This window comes from Phaseolus vulgaris, chromosome 9, assembly GCF_000499845.2.
Source record: "Phaseolus vulgaris cultivar G19833 chromosome 9, P. vulgaris v2.0, whole genome shotgun sequence".
In the NCBI taxonomy this organism is placed as follows: domain Eukaryota; kingdom Viridiplantae; phylum Streptophyta; class Magnoliopsida; order Fabales; family Fabaceae; genus Phaseolus; species Phaseolus vulgaris.
In genome coordinates, this window is record NC_023751.2 from 37,484,209 (window position 1) to 37,508,080 (window position 23,872).

The 23,872-nt window shown below is 34.1% G+C and overlaps 2 protein-coding genes across 3 annotated transcripts; both read left to right on the forward strand.

Moving 5' to 3' along the window:
• Positions 1-1,432: 1,432 nt before the first annotated feature.
• On the forward strand, positions 1,433-13,263 carry LOC137820251 (calmodulin-binding transcription activator 5). 2 transcript variants are annotated; one of them, XM_068624222.1, is made up of 15 exons: positions 1,433-1,643; positions 1,797-1,944; positions 5,173-5,298; positions 5,791-5,906; positions 7,085-7,173; positions 7,344-7,389; positions 8,227-8,356; positions 8,742-8,858; positions 8,940-8,998; positions 9,835-9,871; positions 10,001-10,218; positions 10,507-11,204; positions 11,497-12,043; positions 12,552-12,851; positions 12,947-13,263. In XM_068624222.1, exons 2-15 carry the CDS (start codon positions 1,881-1,883, stop codon positions 13,004-13,006), a joined length of 2,607 nt encoding a protein of 868 aa, XP_068480323.1. In that variant the 5' UTR covers positions 1,433-1,643; positions 1,797-1,880; the 3' UTR covers positions 13,007-13,263. The 2 variants fall into 2 exon arrangements, with proteins under 2 accessions (XP_068480323.1, XP_068480322.1); XM_068624221.1 differs by having other exon boundaries at positions 9,835-10,218.
• Positions 13,264-15,291: 2,028 nt separating this feature from the next.
• On the forward strand, positions 15,292-23,214 carry LOC137820789 (conserved oligomeric Golgi complex subunit 4-like). The gene is made up of 3 exons (XM_068625034.1): positions 15,292-15,990; positions 20,881-21,847; positions 22,500-23,214. The coding sequence occupies exons 1-3, from the start codon at positions 15,365-15,367 to the stop codon at positions 23,127-23,129; spliced, it is 2,223 nt and encodes a 740-aa protein (XP_068481135.1). The 5' UTR covers positions 15,292-15,364; the 3' UTR covers positions 23,130-23,214.
• Positions 23,215-23,872: the final 658 nt, after the last annotated feature.

A 23,872-nucleotide genomic window follows, 5' to 3' on the forward strand; every position in this document is an offset into this window, starting at 1 on the left:
GAAACAGTTGAATTTGTGGTTGTTTATATACAGTTTTCGAACACAAAGAATGAGAATAGATTTGTTTGTTGTATTTTGTGTTACATAATGAAAAGTTGGATCTGCATGCGACATAATGATTTGGTGACCACAACGTGCCACCGTCCTTTTTGGGCTTTCGCCGGAATTTGTATTGTAACCACCCACGCGCCGCTAACCGTAAAACTTTTTTTACGCGCCCTAACTGTATATAATTTTGTTTTCACATATTTCGAATGAAAAATATTTTTGTTTTTAAAAACACAAAATAAATAAATAAATAATATATTTTAGTATATTTAATGTAGCCTTATATTATTTAAGAATTAAAGTTAATAATAATTTATATATATATTATTTAATTATATTTTTAAAAATAAAATTGTAACGAAATTCAAAATTCGATGCAACTATTAGATTATTCATATTAAATTAATTTGATTAGTATTTCATGATTTTGTTTTTTATTGAATGCTTGAATGAATTAAGAGATTAATTACTCCTCAACCTGCTATTTTAAGATATTTGATCTAAAAATTATTATTATATATAAATTTGGAGAGTCTTTTCCATTGTTATTATTATTCAATTATATATTACTAGTTTCTCTACTTCTATTATTTTTAATATTTATTTTGGAAATTATATTTTAAGTAATTGTTTATTTAGTGTGCAATACAAAAAATTGTGAAATTAAAGAGTAAAGGAGATAAAATGGGTTAATTTAGTCGTTTTGACCAAAAAAAATGAAATTCTTGACAAATTCCGTCATTTTTTATAATTTTATTATTTTCTATTTATTTATATCACATGTTATTATATAAATATTTTTAAAATTTAATTAACTAGGTAAATAATTAACTTTGCATATTTATACATTTATATCTTTCAAATAATATGATAAAATAAATAAATTTTTAACTATTTTTTATTTTTAATTTAAAAAACATGATTCGAATTGGAACAAATTGGTTGATTGAAAACAATAAGCCCATTTCTTTTGATTTGAGGATAAAAGTTGTAGTCAACAACTTAAGAGTTTTAGTCAACAATATGTTGAAAAATGCGATCAAATTGTTACACATTTTTCAAAAAATAATAGAAAAAGAAAAATTTATGTTTTTTAAGAAAAAATCAGATCAAATTATTTTCGACCAATTATACTAAATCTCATTATCATTCTCTAAATTTCGGGGAAAAGAGTGAGGAAGATAATGCATTTTTTATAAACAAAATCAAAATACTCTAATTTAAATAAGATTTTACGATTTATTTAAAATATTTATATCAATTCATATTTTTTTCTTTCACTTTTCACATAATTAGACATTTTTTTTTTCATTTTTAATTAAATAATTCAAAACCATCTCACTTTTGTTTTCTTTTTCTTTCCTTTCTGCACTTTTTTTCCTTTGCTTTCTTTTTAAAATCAATTAATCATATCCGAGGCAAAGATTGACCTTTAGAAGATGGAATATTATCGTTAGAAAAATAAAATAATTCGAAAATTAAAAAGAAAAATAGAAAGTGAAGAAAAAGGAACAGAGGAACCAGTGTGATTATTGTTAAGCTCCGAGCAGCGTTTCTCTCTCTTCCGATTCCAGCATACCCGTTTGCGCAATCGGGTAAAAGTTCTCACCTTTTCTTCCTTCTCTCTCTGCCCATTTGACTTTGACCATTTTCGTTTTCTGTTCAGAACTCATGCTTCTCTATATATTATTTATCTGCGTGTACTCTGCTCTTTTGTCTAATCATGTGTTTGCTGACTGCTTGCTAAGGTTGTCGGTGATGCAACTGTTGGTTTTGTGGTGAAAGAAGGAGGTATTGGGGGCCAAAATTCGCCCTTGGTTTGTCTTGTTGTGATGGCACACGACTTAACGGGGCAGCTTGTGAGTTCAGAGATACATGGGTTTCATACCTTGCAGGGTACTTGCATTCTTCTTCTCTTACCTCTCTAGTTGGATTGTGCTCATGTTTGGTTGAACCTACACTTTCATTAAGTTTCAGTTTTCTTTGAGAATTCCCAACTTTTTTTTATGTTTATTTGTGTCATGGTTTTATTTATTTACTGGGGGGGTTGAGTTTTGTGTGGAATTTTGACCTGTTAGTTCTGTTATCATCGGATTCGCAAAAAACTTTGAGCTGACGGAGTCAAGAGAAATAACACCCTCAGATGTCAAAAATTCCAAAGGACTTATGTCTTGAGGTGCCTTTGTTTTATTCTTCAAGAATTTTACTTGTAAAACACAACTAAGAAGCAAGCTTGTTAACTCTCAAATTCATATGAAATACTTGGCTAACTTTTATCCTTAAAGCATACTTGTAGTCAATTTAATATGATATATGATGTCACGAATTATACATATATAGATAAATTGCATGTAAACTTTGTTCTATCTCATAAAAAGTATTTGTTAAAATTTTTCAAATGTTCATTATCAAAATATATCATCAGTCATCGAACTATTTTATCAGCACAAGTTCTAATGTGTCTCATACAATAATACTTATATCTTATTACTTTGTTGTTCACCATAAATAAACTCTCAATCACTTTTGGGTGTGTGAATGTGTCTTCAATAACATGTCTCTTACACTTATAGTGCCTCTTCTTATTTGCCTTTGATCCATTGTCTTCCATTTTTATGGTGGTTAAAGTGGCAGAAAAAATAAGGTCAGCCAATAGAACTATTGAAAACAATATAAAGCCATCCAAGGGCACTTATGAATGTAGTTTCTTATAGATGATTACTTACTCATAGACACTATGAATAATGCAAGAGTTGCACAAAGAAAGACATTGCAATTGAAATATTGCCAGAGGCGTAGAGGCAAGAATTGCATGTTCCATGCAATCATGTTTTAGAAACAGAGGCATATTACTCAAAGAAAGAGAATTTTGTTGGAGATCCCACATAGTCTAGAGATAAGGTCGGTTTAGTATATAAGTGAGTGTAAATCTTATTTTACAAGTCGATTTTGTAAGTTGAATTAGACTCAAAGTTCAATTTTTTAAGATGGTATCAGAGTCATTTAGAGTCTATCATAGTGAGAGTTTGTTGGGCCTATCGTACCACTAGCTATTGGGTCGTTATCGGATCATCTATAAATATATAGTTCCACACACGAGTTGGAAATCTCACCTTATAAGTCGATTTTGTAAGGTTGAGTTATGCTTAAAGTTCACTTCATAAAAAATCTTAAGAACTTATTTTTTCTTGATATTGTTGGATAGAAAAATTTAACATATAAATTAGAGTAATAAAACAAATAGTAAATACCATCAGAATTAAAAGACAGAAAATGTGTATAATAGGCATCATGTATATTAGATATAATAGATGAAAAAAAGTTTAGGATAGTCTGGGTTGAAGTGTGACACTAGATAAAAAATATATTTTATTGTAATGGCAGAGTATTTATATATAAGTAAACTGGAACTTATATTTTGTGTTTTGCTCTCTTTTTCTCAAAGAGCTGAACACTATTTATGAGAATAAGATCCCAAAAGCACTGCCTAAATCTACCAGGAGCTCGATAACAGTGACATAATATTCCCAAAAAACTTGACTAAGATAAACTCTGATGGACTCTGGTACCATTTTAATAAGTAGGTTTATGTCCAATTCAACCTCACAAACTCAACTTATAAGATGAGAATAGTCCTCACTTATATATTATAATCTGACTTTATTCCTAGTCAATTTAGGATCTCCAACAAAATATTTTAAATTTTAAATTACAAATATAAACATATTTTCCAACAGTTTTTGTCTCCTAAAGATGCTAGAGTGTGATTTTCAATGCAACCTTGAAGTTAAGAAACAGAGTACTGCTGGTTTGGTTGTAAGAGTGTTTCTTCTTCATCAAGTTTGAACTTCTCTTGGTGTTTCTGGGGAAAACAAGTAATATGAGATTTTGTTAATTGATCTAGTACTGGCTGCTGTTTAAATTTGATGAAGTTCAAATACTTTTGGGAGAACTGACAAGAAATCATTCCTTGAGAACTTAATTTATGGGTATTGGTACTGAAGTTAAAAAAAAAATGGTACCACGACAACTCCCCTGTTTTTTGTGTTTCCTTATAGTAGAAAATGCTTTTCGTTTAGATACAATTTTCTATAAGTGCCGCTAGAAAAGAAGATAAGCGGGTAACATGAATTGAATTTCTCCCAGAAGTTAAAATTAATTTATGGACTTCATTTTTATAAAAGATTTCGCCAAAAACTAAGGTGCATAAGTTGACTTTGACTTATGAGATAAACTCAATTCATTTTACCTTCTTATATTCTTCCTGTACGTTGATATGAAGTAATTTATTGGAACTGTGCTTAAATAGTGCAACGATCTTTTACCATATGTTTGAAATACTGTGCTGAGCACTGACTTAAACTAAATTGAACTTCTTTAAAATATTATTAAAAATAAATTCTATGTATTGTGTTTGCTATGATTATGAGTAAAATTGTTTCCTGTTAATGCTAATATTTATAAGATTTAGGAATTGTTACTTGTTAGTGTCTTATTAGATAGACAGTTGTGACTGGCAATGTTGTTATATAACCATTATAGTGCTGCCATATCACTATAATTTTTGACCCTCTGCCATAGGAAATTTGGGAAGGGAGGTCTGGTATGGGCGCACCATACATATGACACAATGGCCTGTTTATATGCAGAATTTTTGCATTCCTCCATCTTCCATTGATAACCTTGGTGACTGCAGAATATATTAATTTGGAATTTTACATGCTCAAACAAAATGTTGCAACATATATAGCGAGAAGGTTCATGACTTTACAAGGATTGGTCCCAAGAGTCAGTAAGCCAGCTGAGATGTCAAACATAAATATCAATATTAGCTTTTGTTAGGATCCTAACTGATTAAAGAAAGTACAAAGTTAAAACCTCTAGATGTGAAATCATGGCTTTAAACTTTTGGTTAAATATGGTATAGAAACTTGTACTTTTAAAGATGGGGTTTGTAGGAATCTTACAAAATTGTATTTTCTATGTATTTCTTTTCTGTTTGCTTCCCACTGCAAATATTATCACTACCACTACTACCATACCAATTGTGTGGTAAATGATCAAAGCATACAAGTCATGTTTCTTGATTTGTTTTTCTAAAGTAATTTCTTATACGTGGCCCAGATCTGGAAGTTACTAATACTATGGAGGAAGCAAAAAGCAGATGGCTTCGTCCAAATGAGATTCATGCCATGCTCAGTAATCACAAATATTTCAAGATTAATGCCAAGCCAGTGCATTTACCCGAAAGTAATCATATGCTACTATTAACAGCAACTTGATGTTTGTAAATTAGATATGTATTGTCATATAGATTGCTTCTCATCATTATTGTTCTTGTCTCTTTCAACTTCTATTTTTTATTTTTCATGTAGCGTCTTGATTTTCTTGCTCCTGAGCATTTCATGTTTTGTACACTATGCTATAAATTTGTAAACATGTAGATCTTTCAATTCATGTTGAAGCACATCTCAACAAAAGGTAAGATAGGCAAAAGAAGAAAAGGCTTTATACGCAAATTTATGCATTGTTCAAGTGTGTATGTTATGAACATAAAGCAATGTGTAAAACCTCCATGAATAATTTTTGGCATTCTTCCTTCATAGATCTATCAAATGAAATTTTAACTAGAGTAATATTTTTGCATCTAACTAGTATTTTCAGTATTGAGAATTATATGATGCCCAACAGGATTCGAATCATCAGTGCTAATGCTAGATTATATTTTTGTTTGTAAAACAGGTGGTACTATTGTACTATTTGACCGCAAGATGCTTAGAAACTTCAGAAAAGATGGTCACAATTGGAAAAAGAAAAGTGATGGGAAAACTGTTAAAGAAGCTCACGAACACTTAAAAGTGAGGATTTCATTTCCTGGGTGTTTATTTGAAGTTTGGTGTTAACAGCTACGCCATTAAATAAAGCTTACTGAACATGTATCCAGGCCTTTTTAATGGTTTCTCCTGTGTTGAATTTGATCATTTAATGCTTTCTCCTACCATAGCAAAATTGGTCTTTTTCAATATAGCAATGTTTTGTTGTGCCTTCCTTGATCCCATTTAATTGGACTCTGGAAGTAGTTTAACTGAAGTTTTGTTTTTTTAGAGTGGCCAGTGGCATCAGTTGATCAGTGTTTCTTCTTCTTTTAGGATGACAAATAATGTGAAATAAATTAAAATTTGGAAAGTGACAATTATTTTAAAATTACCAAAGTTCAAGTTATGGCCCAGTAATTAACTGTCATTTTATACTTATTAGCTAGTTCAATGGCCAGTTTAACCTAATACTTAATTTAGTAAGCCTTCTTATCAGCTTTTAGCTAGCTTATTTACTAGATTTCTAAAACAAACCCCTAGCGAACTACACCTAATGGTATATGGCCCCGTGGTAGTTATCTCTTAAGTATAGAGGGGGATAAATTATCATCAGTATATTATACTTCCTTTTTCTTTTAGTATGGTATTTGAAGGGAATAAAATATCGTGGCATTTGGGAGTTTTTGACATTATGTGGATTTAGACATCATTTCTGTTAGATTTAGGATTATTAATTAACTAATTGGATACTGCTAGATTTACATCTCATATTCTCTATGCTTTGCACATCTACAGTTGTAAACTTATAATATTTTTTAATGTTTTACCAATTAAAATAATAGTGGCAGTTACTGCCATTAGTTTTAAATTCTAATACCATCAGTTTTGGCTTGATGAAGAGGAATGCATTGCATGAAGTTTAAAAATTGAGGGACCAAACTGAACATTTTTAAAATAGAGATGTGAAATTGAACTTTGTACTTAAATAGAGAGATTGAAAAAGTAATTAATTTATTTTCATCGTTCTCGCTCAGTGACATGAGGAATAAACTATGTTTTCTCTTTACTCTTGTCATCATATTACACCATACTTTTTCTTTTATCAACTTCTTTTTCTACAGTATTTTGTTATATGTAATTCTAATGTTCAATTCAATCACTAATTATTCATGTGTCTAATTTTTTTCATTCCTTTATCATTTTTTGTCCTATTCAATCAGGTTGGCAATGAAGAAAGGATCCATGTATACTATGCACATGGCCTAGACAACCCAACCTTCGTTCGTAGATGTTATTGGTTGCTTGATAAGTATGTTTTGCTTGACTTTAGGTTCCCAATTCTAATATATCATGTATGTTTGTATTTGTGACTGAGTTAGTAACAGGGGTTGTGTATTTCTTTCATTTTTATTGAAAATAGAAAGAAAAGAAGTTTGCAAATGGTAATGTGAGTTACGATTGGTATGGTTTTGTTTTCAGGAGTTTGGAGCACATAGTCCTCGTTCATTATCGTGAAACAAAAGAGGTTGTGTTTGTCGTTCTCGTTCTTCCTTATTCCTCTACAAAATTAACTTCATATCTAAATGAGATTATGATAAGATTGTATTGTTGAAATTGTGATAAAATTATTGAAATTTTATGATATAGAGGCTGAAAATGTGTTAGAATAGTTGATTGATTTATATGCAATCATTGCCTTATATTACGTAATACATATTACATAATTAGGCCGAATATCTTGTAGATCTTGTAATATTTGATCCCTAGTTTTGAGAAACCTCTTCGAGCAATGTTTCTATATATATGATAGGGCTGGGCAACTCTCTCCTAAGCAAACTTTTCTGTCAAAAAATTGTTCTTTGTCTCTGTTTTGTTGGTATTAGAGCTCACATTATGTGGACCTGATCATTTGAGTATGTCTGGATGCCAAAAATTGTTTATAAGAATAGTGTCTGACACTATGTTTTTAAATTTTTCTGGTTTGAAATTTCATTTATTCTCTCGAACTACTTCATTCTTTTTTTGTTTTTTGTTTTTATTTGGGAAGGGGAGGGGGGATAAAATGGTCTGGTTGGAAATTCACGGTGTTGTTTGCCAATGCATATATTTAAAGGCTTCTTAAGCTAAGAAAAAGCTCCTCTAAAGAGTTTGTGTCTAGAGTGAGCAACTGGTGCATCCACCCTAAAATTTTAGTAAAATAATACTCTAATTCAAATTAAATCAAAGGTGCATACACCCTTACTGAATTTAGAGGAGCCTTTCCCTTCCACTGTTGGAGATGTGCCGTTTATGCTTTTGCATTTGAACTAGTTACTGAATAATTTGGTTTCTAACCTTTGTTTGGTGGTGGTTTATGACACAGATACAATTGCAAAGTTCTCCTGTTACACCTGTAAATTCAAATTCAAATTCAAGTTCTGTCTCTGATCCAGCTGCATCTTGGATTCCATCAGAAGACTTAGATTCTGGGACGAAAAGTGATTACAGTCCTGGTGAGAAATAACTTTTAGATGTCCACATTCTTACAAGTTATATTCTTGAAGCTGTCAATATGAATGACTTACTACATTTCTTTGTGATATTGGGATCTTATATTCAAATGCTAAGTGTTGGTTAGAAAAAAAGAAGCAGGATAATAAAAAGATAAAGAGAATGAGTGCATGTCTTCATACATTGAAATTTTTTATTCCTTCCACTCCAACCACTTTAGTTTTATGGCCATCTTTCCAAAGGAAACCATAAATCAGTCCTTTTATTGGTTATGATCTAATGATCCCATATGTATTATTACTGTTGCTGTCATATACATACTGCTGCTTTCTTTCCTTGACTAGGTATATATCCTCATCCCTTCTATCTTTTTTTGGAGATAAACAGAGCTTAATGTCAATTTAACAGTCAGAAGTTATGAACAGAAGCTTCATGAGATTAATACACTTGAATGGGATGACCTAGTGGTTTCAAATGCCAACACTTCTACTACATCTAGTGGAGGTAATTATTTGTGCTTTAACAGAATCAGTTGCTTGTTGTGAAACAACGTTGTTAATTATATGTTAAATTTACTTTTGGCAGGCAATGTTCCACGTTCAAATAACCAAAATCAAAGTTTACTGAGTGGAAACTTTGGCAATGTAAGATAGTAATGCCTTTATTTCAGCTATGTTCTTTTTTAAGCTGTGTTGAGCTTCTTCATAATGCTTTATGGAAGGTTTTATCGGATCATTGGTTCGTCGAATTTTCTTGAATAGAAAAATGATAGAGATTGGGCATTATGCAGCGCCTAAATCCCACATTTAGTAATATGAATTTTCGGTGAAGCATTTAAGTGTTTGAGTCTCCCCTCTTAATAACTAGCTTTTTGAATGTGGGTTTCCCAAGTGTTTGAGTACATGTTAACTTAGTATTAGAGCTAGTTGTCCGTGTCTAGGAAAGGGCTACCAACCAAAAGTTTTGACTGGTGGTGGGTTCTAACCAACAAGTTGATTGAAGTATCATCATGTAAAGTATCAGAGTGAAAGTCATCAACAGGTTGACTCTTTGGGGCAATGCTATGATAAGGACTTCGGTATTATGAGGTGCAAAGTCCCACATCGAGGAGTATGGGACCTTCCGTTAGTAGCTAGTGAGGGTGAGTTTGTCAAGTGCTTGGATGCTTTAAAAATTTGTTAATAGAAGATAAATGAAGTAAAACACAACTATGGGAAGGGTAAGATATTCCTTGAAATAGAGGAAAATAAAGAAAACCTTGGGGTACATTGGTGTATGATATATCTTTCGCACTTATATATGTACGATATAATATATTTTATATATCACTTAAATTGATGGTAAAAACATATAGGGTTGTTGTTTATATAGATAAAATTGTCTCAATATGTTCTTGTGTTCTTCTGCTCCTTCTTTCTGTCTATTTTCTAGAAATTGTGATAGCTGCTGTTGTAACCTATATTAGGCTTTTTGTTACCAGGCATCCAGTACTCCTTCAGCAGAAGTTCCTTCTTTAGGTAATATAACTCACTCAGTTTCTGGGAGCAACGGTGTTCCTTACGGTTTCTCTGAAACTATTAATCTGCTTAAAAATAGTCCTACATCTCCCTGTGGCGTTGATACCTTGGGCACTTTGGTCAATGAAGGCTTGCAAAGTCAGGACAGCTTTGGAATGTGGATGAACAACATCATATCAGATAAACCGTGTTCCATGGACGAGTCAGCTCTTGAAACATCGATTTCTTCTGTTCATGAACCATATTCATCACTGGTGGCAGATAATCAGCTATCTTCTCTGCCTGATCAAGTATTTAATCTCACAGAGGTGTCCCCTGCGTGGGCATCTTCCACTGAAAAAACAAAGGTTTCCTTTTGCTTCTTCTCACATGTCTTATTGCTAGTAATTATTTTCTGTTATAATTGCATCCTTTGGCACCAAATGTAATATATAGTTTCTTAGTTTATTTGTCTGCATTTTTGTTCAGTCTTAGTATGGCTGTCGAATTTCAAAGTTTTAATATGAAACCTAGAACTTAAATAAGCAGCACAAGCTTTCATTTTCAGCAGGCACCATTAGCACTCTGGCTACCATTTTTTATTTTATATTTTTGCAATTATAATTTAACATTTCATGTCTCTATACTTCTTGCAGGTCCTGGTAACTGGATATTTTCATAGTAACTATCAACACCTTGCAAAGCTCAACCTAGTGTGTGTCTGTGGTGATGTAAGTTTTCCTGTAGAAATTGTTCAGGTTGGGGTTTACCGATGCTGGGTACCACCACACTCCCCTGGATTGGTCAATATCTATTTGAGCTTTGATGGCCACAAGCCTATTAGCCATGTTGTTAATTTTGAGTATCGTACTCCCATTTTGCACGATCCAACTGCTGCAATGGAAGAGAAATACAACTGGAATGAATTTCGACTTCAGATGAGGCTTGCGCATTTGCTCTTTTCTACAGACAAGACCCTTGATATTTTCTCTAGCGTAGTATCACCAAATGCAGTAAAAGAGGCTAGAAGATTTTCCTTCAAAACATCATTTATCTCCAAAAGCTGGCAATACTTGTTGAAGTCAATTGATGACAAAACAACTCCATTTTCACAAGTAAAAGATAGCTTGTTTGAAATTGCATTGAAAAACAAATTAAAGGAATGGCTTTTAGAACGAATTATTGTAGGCTGCAAGAGTACTGAATATGATGCTCAAGGGCAAGGTGTAATTCATTTGTGTGCAGTACTTGGATATGATTGGGCAATCACCTTATTTTCTTGGTCAGGCTTGTCGCTAGATTTCCGTGACAAATTTGGATGGACAGCTCTTCATTGGGCAGCTTATTATGGAATGTATGATACATGGATACCTTACTTATCTGAACAATTAGCCTAGCTGCAACCACATTGACCTTAAAATCATTTTGACTCGACTTCATGTCCAAGTTATTTTCCATTTCGTTTCATTGTACAACATAATATAATCTCTATGATCTTTTCATGAGATTAGACACCAAATGATATTTTCAGTTTCCATATAATAATACTTTCTTGTGCGTTTTTTTTCCTCCTTTTAATCAAGTTATGAGTGTGAACAAACTTTTCATTGTTTATTTGATTTAAAATTTAAATTTTGTTTCTGCAGGGAGAAAATGGTTGCAACTCTGCTGTCTGCTGGGGCAAGGCCAAACGTGGTCACAGATCCTACTCCGCAAAATCCTGGTGGATGTACTGCTGCTGATCTTGCTTTTATGAACGGCTTTGATGGCTTAGCTGCTTACCTTTCCGAAAAGTCTCTGGTTGAGCAGTTCAATGACATGAGCTTGGCTGGAAATCTCAGTGGCACACTAGAAACTGCTTTAACTGATCCAGTAAATACTGAAGACCTCACTGAGGACCAGATGTACTTAAAGGATACATTGGCAGCTTATCGAGTGGCTGCTGGGGCCGCAGCACGCATTCAAGCTGCATATAGGGAGCATTCTCTAAATTTAAAATACAAGGCAGTTGAATTTAGCAGTCCAGAGGATCAAGCACGTCATATAGTAGCAGCAATGAGGATTCAACACGCCTTTCGCAAGTATGAGACAAGGAGATCAAATGCAGCTGCTGTTCGAATTCAGCATAGATTCCTTACACGGAAACACCGTAGAGAATTTCTGAACATGCGGCGTCAGGCTATTAAAATTCAAGTAAGAGCTACTCTTCTTGTCTATTATCGTTCATTCTCTTTAGTAAACACATGTCCTGTTCCACAAGTTATTTGGGACATTCATAATCATCCAAGCACCTTTATTGGCAACATATTTCAATATTTTTTTAGTTGAATTTAAATAAATTTTACCATTTTATAAGAAGTGAGCAATACTATGTGATTTTGTTAGAAAGGTTACCCTTGAATCATAGTTGTCTGAAATATATTGGTGTAGTTCAATACCATGTGATTTCTGAATCTGGAATTGGACTAACATTACCATCTAATGATAGCCTTGGGAGAGATCATTGGCAGTGCAGTGGTAGACAACAACAGTGACACTTGAAAATGTATCTTAATTGTTTGGTTATTGCTTGGGGGATAATTTATCTATGCATCTATAATGTGTGAGAGTTTGTATCTAAAGTTTAATCAGGACCAACAGCTTGAGTAGATAATACAATTTATACCCTGGAAAAGATTAATGGCATATGTTTAAATTGCAGGCTGCTTTCAGGGGGTTTCAAGTCCGGAGGCAATATAAAAAAATCATATGGTCTGTTGGGGTGCTAGAGAAAGCAATTCTGCGATGGCGGTTAAAGAGAAAAGGCTTCCGTGGTCTCCAGGTTAATTCTGCTGAGGATGGGAAGCAGGAAGAGGGTGCAGAGGAGGATTTCTTTAGGACCGGCCTGAAACAAGCCGAAGAACGTGTCGAGAGGTCTGTCGTACGTGTGCAGGCCATGTTCCGATCTAAGAAAGCACAAGAAGAATATAGAAGAATGAAGCTAGCATATAGTCAAGCAAAGGTTGGTAACATGCAAATGTCAAATGTCAAATGTTTCATGTTTTGATTTTGTTTTATTTCACATGTCTGTTTCCTTTGTTGAACTGCTTTGTGCAGCTGGATCTGGAAGTTGAAGATTTCATCTCTTCTGAAGTTGACCTGTTATCCGACATATAGCTTGGTATCTTCCCAAAACAAGGTTTCCCCATAATTGAAATGTAGCAAACTAGTGAATTCTTGGTGTCTTCTTTTGTATAGTAGTGTGTAGATAATGTAAATTCCCTGGTGTAGATCTAAACCAATTTGCTTAAATGTCTTGAATAGGTAGTCTTTGTGTTTAGGCTCCATATTAGGGATGCTTCTGATGCAAGATCGAGTTTGTAACTTACATAACAAGCCTTCTTATATTTGAATAGAGGTCATATTTGCTGAAACCGTGTTTGAATGATACAATGAAAGGCTTATTACCATATATAACACTTAATTAGAGATTTTGACCCTCTAAATCAGATATAACTTGCATATATACCCTATTTACTGAACTATAAACTGCTACATTCTCAATACAAAATATTTAATATGATTTTGAATAGTTTCCTTCAAGTTGAAAAGCATATTTAATTATGTTGGAGATTCCATGTGAAACTAGAAATAAGAACATTTCATAGTATATAAGTGGATGCAAACCTTATCTTTTAAGTTAGTTTTATAAGATTGAGTTAAGCTTAAAATCTATTTGTTAATATGATATCAGAGTTATTTAGAGTTTATTAGTTTGTTTGACCTTATCATTCACTATCGGAAAGTTCACTTCTTAATAAAATGCACCAAAGCGTGGATATGTGCTTATGCTTGGCACATTGATTTGCAGTGATTTGGTGATAAAGTTTAGTGGATGAGAATTAAGAAAATCAAGTTGAAAGTTGGTGAAATGTAGAATATACAACATAAATAATAGGTATTTTGAAGTGTTTTACAAACATAATCGAATGGGACACCCAAATATATGTGTTACTTATAATTTAATAGTGTTTTTTTTCTTCAATTATAGTAATAAATTATTAAAATAGTATTGTTAAAAGAATAAATAATTTGTGTGCTTGATTTCCTTTTTTTAATCATTTATTTTTGTTGGTGTTGTATGTAGTGTTTATGAGTTAAATGTATTTTATTTTCCCATTGAACTTTGTTGGAATTCCACAACATAATAAATAATTAAAAAAAGCATATTAGGAGCAATATGTGAGGTATTTGATTGTCATAAATTAATATTATTTGCATAATCTCTTTAATTCGAAACTTTATGTGAAGTGTCATCTAAATAAGCTTGGAAATATTATCATTGTATTCTTATGAAACTATCTTTTCACAATTTCATAAAAGAATATAACCTCCTCACCTTATTATGACAACAAAGATGCAATTAAAACATGACGTAAGCCGATTTAAGTTATTAATAATAGTTTATAATGTTAATTATTTTTCATTAATTTGCCACATATATTTTTAATAAAGTTTTCTATCTTGTTTAAATTATGAATTTTTTTAAGATTGGGATTAAATTTTTGTGTAAAGAGTTTTGTTAGAACCTCTTTATTGTTTTCCTAATAAATGATGAAAAAACATTAACACTTTATTTTTAGGCTAAATATTGTTAGATCTCATGTTTATTTTTACTAATATTTTGTTGGATGAAAACAAAGTTACACTTACATTTGAAAATAACAATTTACTTTTCAGTACTAACCAAACATAAGTGTTGTTGTGATTATGTCATTTATATAATTTTTTTAAAATAAAATAAAATTTAGGGAACAACTTTTTATATATAATAAGTTAAGAGATTCAAACACTTCTCTTAAATGACGTGATGGTGTCGGTCACACGTATCAAACACTGATACTTATAGGACACGCATTAATGAAGTGTCTAATTCAACAAATATTTGTTAGATTTATGACAATTCTAACACAGGTATAACACACTTTTTTTTAAAAAAATACATTAATTTTATAAATACTCGAACTTTTTGTATAAATTTTTATTATAATTATAACAACAAGAAACAAAACATTTTGAACTAGTTATAAAAACATCTTTCTATTATAAAAAAAATCTGAAACATATTTGTGCACATAAATTTTTTTTATTAATTTATATAATTTATAATTATATAATATATAGATTCGTGTCCTGAGTCTTACATTCTAAAGATTATACGTATTTCTGTATCCGTGTGTCGTATCAGTCTCTATCGTATTAATGTCCATACTATATCGTATTAATGTTCGTGTCGTGTCATATTAATATTTATTTTAAGAGTGTTTTGTTTTTTATTTTATCATAAACTTATATTATGTATATGTAATTTTTAAATATTATAAATTCAAACTATAATTTATATTAATCAAAATTTATATGCGTTTTAATAAAAAAAAGTTGTTAAGTAATTATTTTATTAAAAGATGGTGCGAAAATATGTTATTTGGTATCTGATCTGAGAACTGGGTTGTTGCAATTGATGGTGTGAGAAAGATGAATACGCCTGAGGCCAACGGGAATAATGTAGCGGACGAAGAAACCCTCGCCAACTCAATTCATTTCGGCACGGCGGAGGCCGTCGAATACGTGCGTACCCTCACCGACGTCGGCGCCATGACGCGCCTCCTCCACGAGTGCATCGCTCACCAGAGAGCCGTTGACGTAGAACTCGACGAGCTTCTCTCGCAGCGCACTGACCTCGACCGTCACCTCCTCCAGCTCCAGCGCTCCTCCGACGTCCTCGACATTGTCAACTCCGACGCCGATTACATGCTCTCCAACGTCGCCTCCACCTCCGACCTCGCTGACCAGGTCAGCCGCAAGGTCCGCGAGCTTGACCTGGCGCAGTCGCGCGTCCGCAACACGCTCCTCCGCATCGACGCCATCGTGGAGCGCGCCAACTCCCTCGAAGGCGTCCACCGTGCACTCGAGGCAGAGGACTACGAGTCCGCCGCGCGCTACGTCCAGACCTTCCTCCAGATCGACGCGCAATACAAGGATTCCGGCTCCGATCAGCTTCAGAGGGATCGCTTGTTAGCAGCGAAGAAGCAATTGGAGGGAATCGTAAGGAAGAAGCTCTCTGCCGCAGTGGATCAGCGCGATCACCCCGCCATTCTCAGGTTCAATCATGGATCTCTTTTTTTCCTATATCTTAAATTATGAGAGTAATGCATATACATATACATATATACTACAGATAAGAGTAAACAGTGTATGCATATTTTTTTTTCGCTGGAACTCTGCCATCCAGTTGCAAATTGTTATATTTGGTTACATCTTTATTAGAAAATATTCTTTGCTGAAATATAGGCCAGTAAGTTTGTTTACGTTTAATAAGATGGTTTTTAGAGCAGGATAAGTATTTTGCATTATTTTAGTTTGCTAGGGTTGTTATTCGTAGTTTTTCAAGTAAAGCTTATTTAAATTTGCATTTTATGATATGAGAGCATCTTTATTTATCAGAAATATTAGAAGTTCCGATCGGTACTTTTACATTTGGTATCAGAGCTCCACCACAGGCTTCATAAAGTGAGTAAACTACACGTGTTTGAGAGGGAAAACACTAGAGTGAGTTAAACAAGAGTGTTTGAGAGGAAAAAACACTAGAGTGAGTCAAGAAAGTGAAATGGCAGAATCAAGCAATTTTACCACACCATGTATCCCCAAATTTGGTCGAGACTATGATCACTGGATTTTACTCATGGAGAATCTACTTCAATGAGAGAGTACTGGAGTGTTATTGAATCTGGAATCAACAAACGAAAGGAGAATGAACCTTCAGTGTAGCACAGCAGAAGGCATTGGATGAAGCAAAGCTCAAAGACCTGAAATCAAAGAACTGTCTATTTAAGGCCATTGATAAATACATCATCAAGACCATTTCACAGAAAGAAACGGTTAAACAAATATGGGAATCTATGAAAGTCAAGTATCAAGGGAATGCTAGAGTGAAATGTGCACAGCTGCAAAGGTTTCGACGGATATTTAAAACCTTAGAAATGAAGCCGGGAGAATCAGTGAATGATTATTTTGGAAGAGTGATGGAAACAACAAATGGCATAAGGAATTACGGGGCAGATATGAACTATGTGAAAATCGTAAGGAAGATACTTATATATGCTTAGATATCTGACAGACAACTTCAACTTTGTTGTATGCTGCTCAATTGAAGAATCTACAGACATTGATCTCTTAACTGCGGATGAGTTACAGATTTCACTACTTAGTAAGAGAGAAAAGGAGTGAAGAACAAGTTCTGCAAGTTGAACATGGCACACATTACGGACATGGGAGAGGAAGACATAACTCTCAAAGAGGAGGTAGCAGCTACGTGAGGGGGCAAGGAAGAGCCAAAACATTTGCAAGCATAAATGCTATTATATGCTATCAGTGTAAAAAGCAAGGACCCTACCAACTTGAATGTCCACGTCTACAAAAGGAAGCAAACTATGCTAAGTCTAATGAGGAAGGAGTTGCTGCTAATGACACATGCTGAAGTTCAGGGTACTAAGGACAAAGGGATATCGATTGTGGTTGTTCAAATCATATGACAGGAGATAAAAGGTGGTTCATTGAACTAGACGAAAGTTACATAAGTTAGATTTTGAAACAACTTGATAATGTCATTGCAGGGAAAGGAGGTGTCAAGTTTGAAGTGGAAGGATTAACTCAAATTGTGAGTGATGTTTAATTTGTGCCAGACTTGATCAACAATTTTCTAAGCCTAGGTAAACTTCATGGTCATTATAATAAAAGGAGGGACATTCAAAATTTATCATCTCATAGAGGTAAAATTGTAAACAACAAGATGGTCGTGGATCAAATGTTTTTGATTCATGCTATAGTGAAATCACTTCCGAGGAGATGCTTAAAGGTTGAGGAGGAGAACATAGAGGACTTATGGCATAGAAGGTATGGGCATGTAAATCATAAGTTCATTGCTGTCATGCAGAAGAAATGTATGGTGAAAGGGCTACCAAAATTCAAGAAAGTTGATGGGGTTTGCAAGGTGTGTAATATTGGTAAGCAACATCGAGACAAAATACCAAAGAAAAGTCATTGGAGTGCATCGGAAAAACTTGAATCGGTGCATGGCGACCTGTTTGGACCGATCTCTCCAATCTCTAATGGTGGTAAGAGATATTTGCTAGTGCTTGTAGATAACTACTCTCCCAAAACTTGGATTTATTTTCATGCAAACAAAAAAAGGTGAAACATTTGAAATATTCAAATGCTTCAAGAATCTGGTTCAGAAAGAAGCTCAGAAAGCAATATGTTGTTTACAAACAGAAAGGGGAAGAGAATTCACCTTAATCAAGTTCAATCAGTTCTGCATAGAGCATGGCATCAAAAGGTAGTTAACAATTGTGTTCACACTATAAAATGGAGTAGTTGAACAAAGAAATTGAACGATTATGAATATAGTGTGTTGCTTACTCGTCAAGAATTCACCTCAATCAAGTTCAATCATTTCTGCATAGAACATGGCATCAAAAGGTAGTTAACAATTGTGTTCACACTATAAAATGGAGTAGTCGAACGAAGAAATTGAACGATTATGAATATAGTGTGTTGCTTACTCGCCAAGAATTCACCTCAATCAAGTTCAATCAGTTCTGCATAGAGCATGGCATCAAAAGGTAGTTAACAATTGTGTTCACACTATAAAATGGAGTAGTCCAACAAAGAAATTGAACGATTACGAATATAATATAGTGTGTTGCTTACTCACCAAGAAAGAGATGTTGAAGACCTTATGGGTAGAAGCTACGAAGTGGAGAAACCATGTGATCAATAGAAGCCTTACCAAAGTAGTAAAGGAGATGGTGCCAGAAGAAAGATGAAACGGATTGAAACCCATAGTTAACTACTTAGGGTTTTTTGTTGCATTGCCCACGTCCATATACCTAAAAAGAAGAGAACTAAATTGGACGATAGAAGTTTCAAATGTATCTTACTTGGAGTGAGTGACAAATCCAAGGCTTACCTCTTGTATGATCTAGTGTTGAAGAAAATCTCAGTCAATAGGGATGCTATATTTGAAGAAAGAAAGAAAATGGCATTGGAACCCTAAACCCTAAACTCAAAAGAAACAAAACAAAATACTCTTGATTGCGGGTGATGACATGGGGGATTCTGACAAAGAATCAACTATAGAAGCAAAAGTGTGAGCAATGCTTGCAACTTTGAGCACACACTAGAGCCTAAGTAACAACCAAGAAGAGATAGAAGACCACTTAGTTGGCTGTTGGACTATGAAAGTGGAGAGGGTTTCTCTAATTAACAGGAGGTAGGTATGGTTTTGTTTATGTCAAATGGTGATCCCTCAAATTATAATAAATTTGTGAATGATGAAAAATGGATAGAAGCAATGAAACTTGAGATAAATGCCATCGAGAAAAACAAGACATGGGAATTAGTGACTTTGCCAACACATGCCAAGAAAATTGAAGTGAAATGGATTTGCAAAACCAAATTTAACGAGGAGGGCAAGGTTGACAAATACAAGGCCTAACTTGTTGCAAGAGGGTACACACAAACTGAAGGGTAGACTACAGTGAAGTGTATGCTTTGGTAGCTTGATGGGACACAATTCGGATTGTGTTGGCTGTGGCAGCCAAAAGATATGGAATGTTTACCAACTAGATGTGAAAAGTGCCTTCTTAAATGGGAATTGAAAGAAGTATATGTAGATCAACTTGAGGGCTTCATCAAACATGGTGAAGACAAGGTAATAAGCTCAACAAAGCCTTGTATGGATTAAAGCAAGCACCAAGAACATGGTTTAATAGAATCCAGTTATTTCCAGAGAGAAGGATTGACAAAGATCAGTCATGCATGACAATACCCCATTAATCAAGAGAAAAGAAGAAAGACCAATCATGGTAAATTTGTATGTTGGTGACTTTATATATACTAGTAATGATGAAGAATTGTGTGCAAGGTTTAAGAAGTCTGTAAAGAAAGAATTTGAGATGATGGACCTTATAAAATGAGGTTCTTCCTTGGAGTTGAAGTAAGTCACAATGCAAATGGAATTAACGTATGCCAAAAGAAATATGCAAGAGAGGTTCTGGATTTTGGCATTGAGGTATTTAAAGGTACACTGGTTTTTGGCTTGTTTTATAGAAGGACAGTTTCAAAACTTTTGGCATATAGCGACAGTGATTGTGCAAGAGATGTGGGTAGGAAGAGTACTTCAGGGTATGTCTTTCTGCTCAGCGAGGCAGCAGTTTGTTGGACTTCACAGAAACAAGCCATAGTCACATTATCTTCAACAGAGGCTGAATATGTGGCAGCAACCTTATGTGCTTTCCACTGTGTTTGGGTGAAGGGGGTTCTTGAACATATTGGAGTTAAAAATTGTGAGTGTATTGATATTGTTTTTGTGACAACAGTTCATCAATCAAGCTCTCTAAAAATCTTGTGATGTATTGGTGAACTAAATATAATGGTGTCAGATATCATTATCTACGTGATCTTTCAAGTCAGAAAGTGGTGGAGTTAGTCTTCTGTGGAACACAAACGGATCAATCAAGCTCTCGAAAAATCTTGTCATGTATTGGAGAACTAAACATATTGGTGTCAGATATCATTATCTACGTGATCTTTCAAGTCAGAAAGTGGTGGAGTTTGTTTACTTTCAATAAGCCAATTTCTAAAAATCTTGATAGTTATTTGAATTATTCTAGTTTGTTAGGTTTGTTATTCCTAGTTTTTCTCAGTGTAGGTTACGTTGCACTTGTAAAGTTTATTTAAAGTCACTAGAGTTTGCATTTTATGATGAGAGAATCTTTATTTATTGGAAATATTAGAGGTTCCTATCATTACTTTTACAATTAGTTTGTTCACTTTCACATTTGTTACTATCATTCATACAATGATTTTTTTTATTGGATGATAGATAATGTGTATATATTTTTTTGCATTGAGGTCATAAATTGAACTTCATATTATGGTAAGGAAAAAACTTGTTCCACGATGCTGAACCTGGATCAATCATTGCTTAGGTTCATTCGCCTCTTCACCCCACTAGGCGTGGAGGAGGAAGGATTGCAGGTCTATGTTGGGTACTTGAAGAAGGTGATTACAATGAGGTCAAGAATGGAGTTTGAGCAGCTGGTGGAGACAATGGATCAGCGGAATGTCAATTTTGTTGGTTGTTTGACCAATTTGTTTAAGGACATTGTGTTGGCGATTGAGGAGAATAGTGAGATCTTGAGTGGTCTTTGTGGGGAGGATGGTATTGTGTATGCCATCTGTGAGCTTCAGGAGGAGTGTGATTCTCGTGGTTCTGTGATTTTGAAGAAGTATATGGAGTATAGGAAGTTGGCTAAGTTGTCCTCTGAGATAAATGCACACAACACCAATATGCTTTCTGTTGGAGGAGGTCCTGAGGGTCCTGACCCACGAGAGGTTGAGTTATATTTGGAGGAGATTCTCTCCCTTATGCAGCTTGGTGAGGATTACACTGAATTCACGATTTCAAAGATCAAAGGGCTTACTTCTGTTGACCCTGAGTTGCTTCCTCGTGCCACCAAGGCTTTCCGGAGTGGCAGTTTCAGCAAGGTCGCACAAGATTTAACCGGCTTTTATGTCATTTTGGAGGGATTTTTCATGTTGGAGAATGTCAGGAAAGCAATAAGGATTGATGAATATGTGCCTGACAGCCTTACCACTTCTATGGTGGATGATGTGTTTTATGTATTGCAGAGTTGCCTGCGGAGGGCAATATCCACTTCGAATATCAGTTCTGTTGTAGCTGTTTTGAGTGGTGCCAGCAGTTTGCTCGGTAATGAATACCATGAAGCCTTGCAGCAAAAGATAAGAGAGCCAAACCTTGGGGCAAAGTTGTTCTTTGGTGGCGTTGGTGTGCAAAAGACAGGGACAGAAATTGCAACAGCTTTGAATAATATGGATGTTAGCAGTGAGTATGTTCTGAAGCTAAAACATGAAATTGAAGAACAATGTGGTGAGGTGAGTGACGTATATTTTTATTACCTTAAAATATATATCACTAATGAAATTCATTAAATTTTGAATTCCTATGTTAATTTTAGCAGTAAGTACAGTTGGCACACCCTTGCCTTATGCATTGTGTGCCTGGTGTCCCATTATAAGGTTATTTTAGATTCCTAGGTTAGGGATTATTCACAAAATGTGTTTATGCAGTTTGTGTCGTTTAATTTGTGCAGGATGTAGTTATGAATTGTTGTAACATGATTTAGAGTTTTATCTAAAATCAGAATTGTCTATCTTCGGCGGATGCTTAATCATTTAATTCCTTTATGCTGGATCCCCTACATAATTCAGTATATTCGCCTCACCTTCTCATTTTTTTGGCTGAAAATGACTTGTTTTGCTTTCTACCTCCCAGATATGACCATCATCTTTCTTATATTCCAATTCTGCTGCTCCTCTCTGCATAGTACTGTCATCACATTTCAGAAAACTGTTATATTCCATTAGTCCATCCTGATGACAGACTTAACTACCTGCTAAGATTATATAGCGCAATGTCAATTTTTCCTTTGTGGGTTTATAATGTATAGGTCATTCTTTATTTTATGTCTGTTTGCTTTGCCTATCTTAAAGTTGCAAAATTAACGGACTGAATAACTTCATGCAGGTGTTTCCTGCACCAGCTGATCGAGAAAAGGTAAAATCTTGTTTGACTGAGTTGGTAGATTGCAGCAATGCTTTCAAGCAAGCGTTGACTGCTGGCATAGAACAACTTGTGTCAACCATTACACCTCGAATAAGACCAGTACTAGACAGCGTTGGAACAATTAGCTATGAGCTTTCAGAGGTTGAGTATGCAGATAATGAGGTGAATGACCCATGGGTTCAGAGACTTCTCCATGCTGTTGAGACAAATGTGGCATGGCTGCAGCCACTAATGACTGCTAACAATTATGACACCTTTGTTCATTTGATTATTGACTTCATTGTGAAAAGGCTAGAAGTTATTATGATGCAGAAAAGATTTAGTCAGCTAGGCGGTCTTCAGCTTGACCGAGATGCTAGAGCTTTGGTAAGTCATTTCAGTGTCATGACACAGAGAACTGTCAGAGACAAGTTTGCACGTCTTACTCAAATGGCAACAATTCTAAATTTAGAAAAGGTTTCTGAGATTCTAGATTTCTGGGGTGAGAATTCTGGACCTATGACCTGGAGATTAACTCCAGCAGAGGTTAGGCGTGTATTGGGTCTGCGGGTTGATTTTAAACCAGAAGCAATAGCTGCTGTGAAGTTGTAATATCCGTTTATATGCTCTCTTCACATTCTTTCTTTGTTCTACTTTAATTTTTCATCTGATAAGTAATACATCTTCATTCTTACTACTTTTGGTGTTTGGTAAGTTAACATTCAGTTTCATTATGCGACTTGCATTGTTAGCTTCAAAGGCAAAAGAGTAAGCAAGTACTCAGATATGCCACCCGAGAGGCCAAGATAATACGCTTATATACAGAGCATCTTGTGTAAAAAGGTCATTGTTCCTGAATAGCCACTTCCAATTTTGTATTTTTTATTTGTAAATCAATTTTGAGACTTAGTTCATACTTGTTTAGTAAAGTTCGTTCATCAAAAACTTCACTTCCAAACAACTCTTTCCTGCGTTTTGATACAGAATATAAGTGTAGCATTTATTTGGATAATCAATTGTTATTTAAACCATGGTGCTGGCAAAGTCCAAAGTATCACTTTTCGCAGATTACTTCTGTGATCACATCAGATATGCTGCAAAACATCTTAGAAACCCTTGTAGATATCAAAATTGAGAAATGATATTTTGACGATCCTTTGAGTTGTATGCAATTTTGATCCTTTGAGTTGTATGCAATTTTGATCCTTTGAGTTGTATGCAATTTTGATGTGATAGATTTATATATAAATATATATAATAAAGAATAAATTTATAATTAAATAATATTAAAAAATATTAAAATAATAGTATTGAGAGTTGTAATGTGTAAAAATTATGTACTGTCAATTTATCAC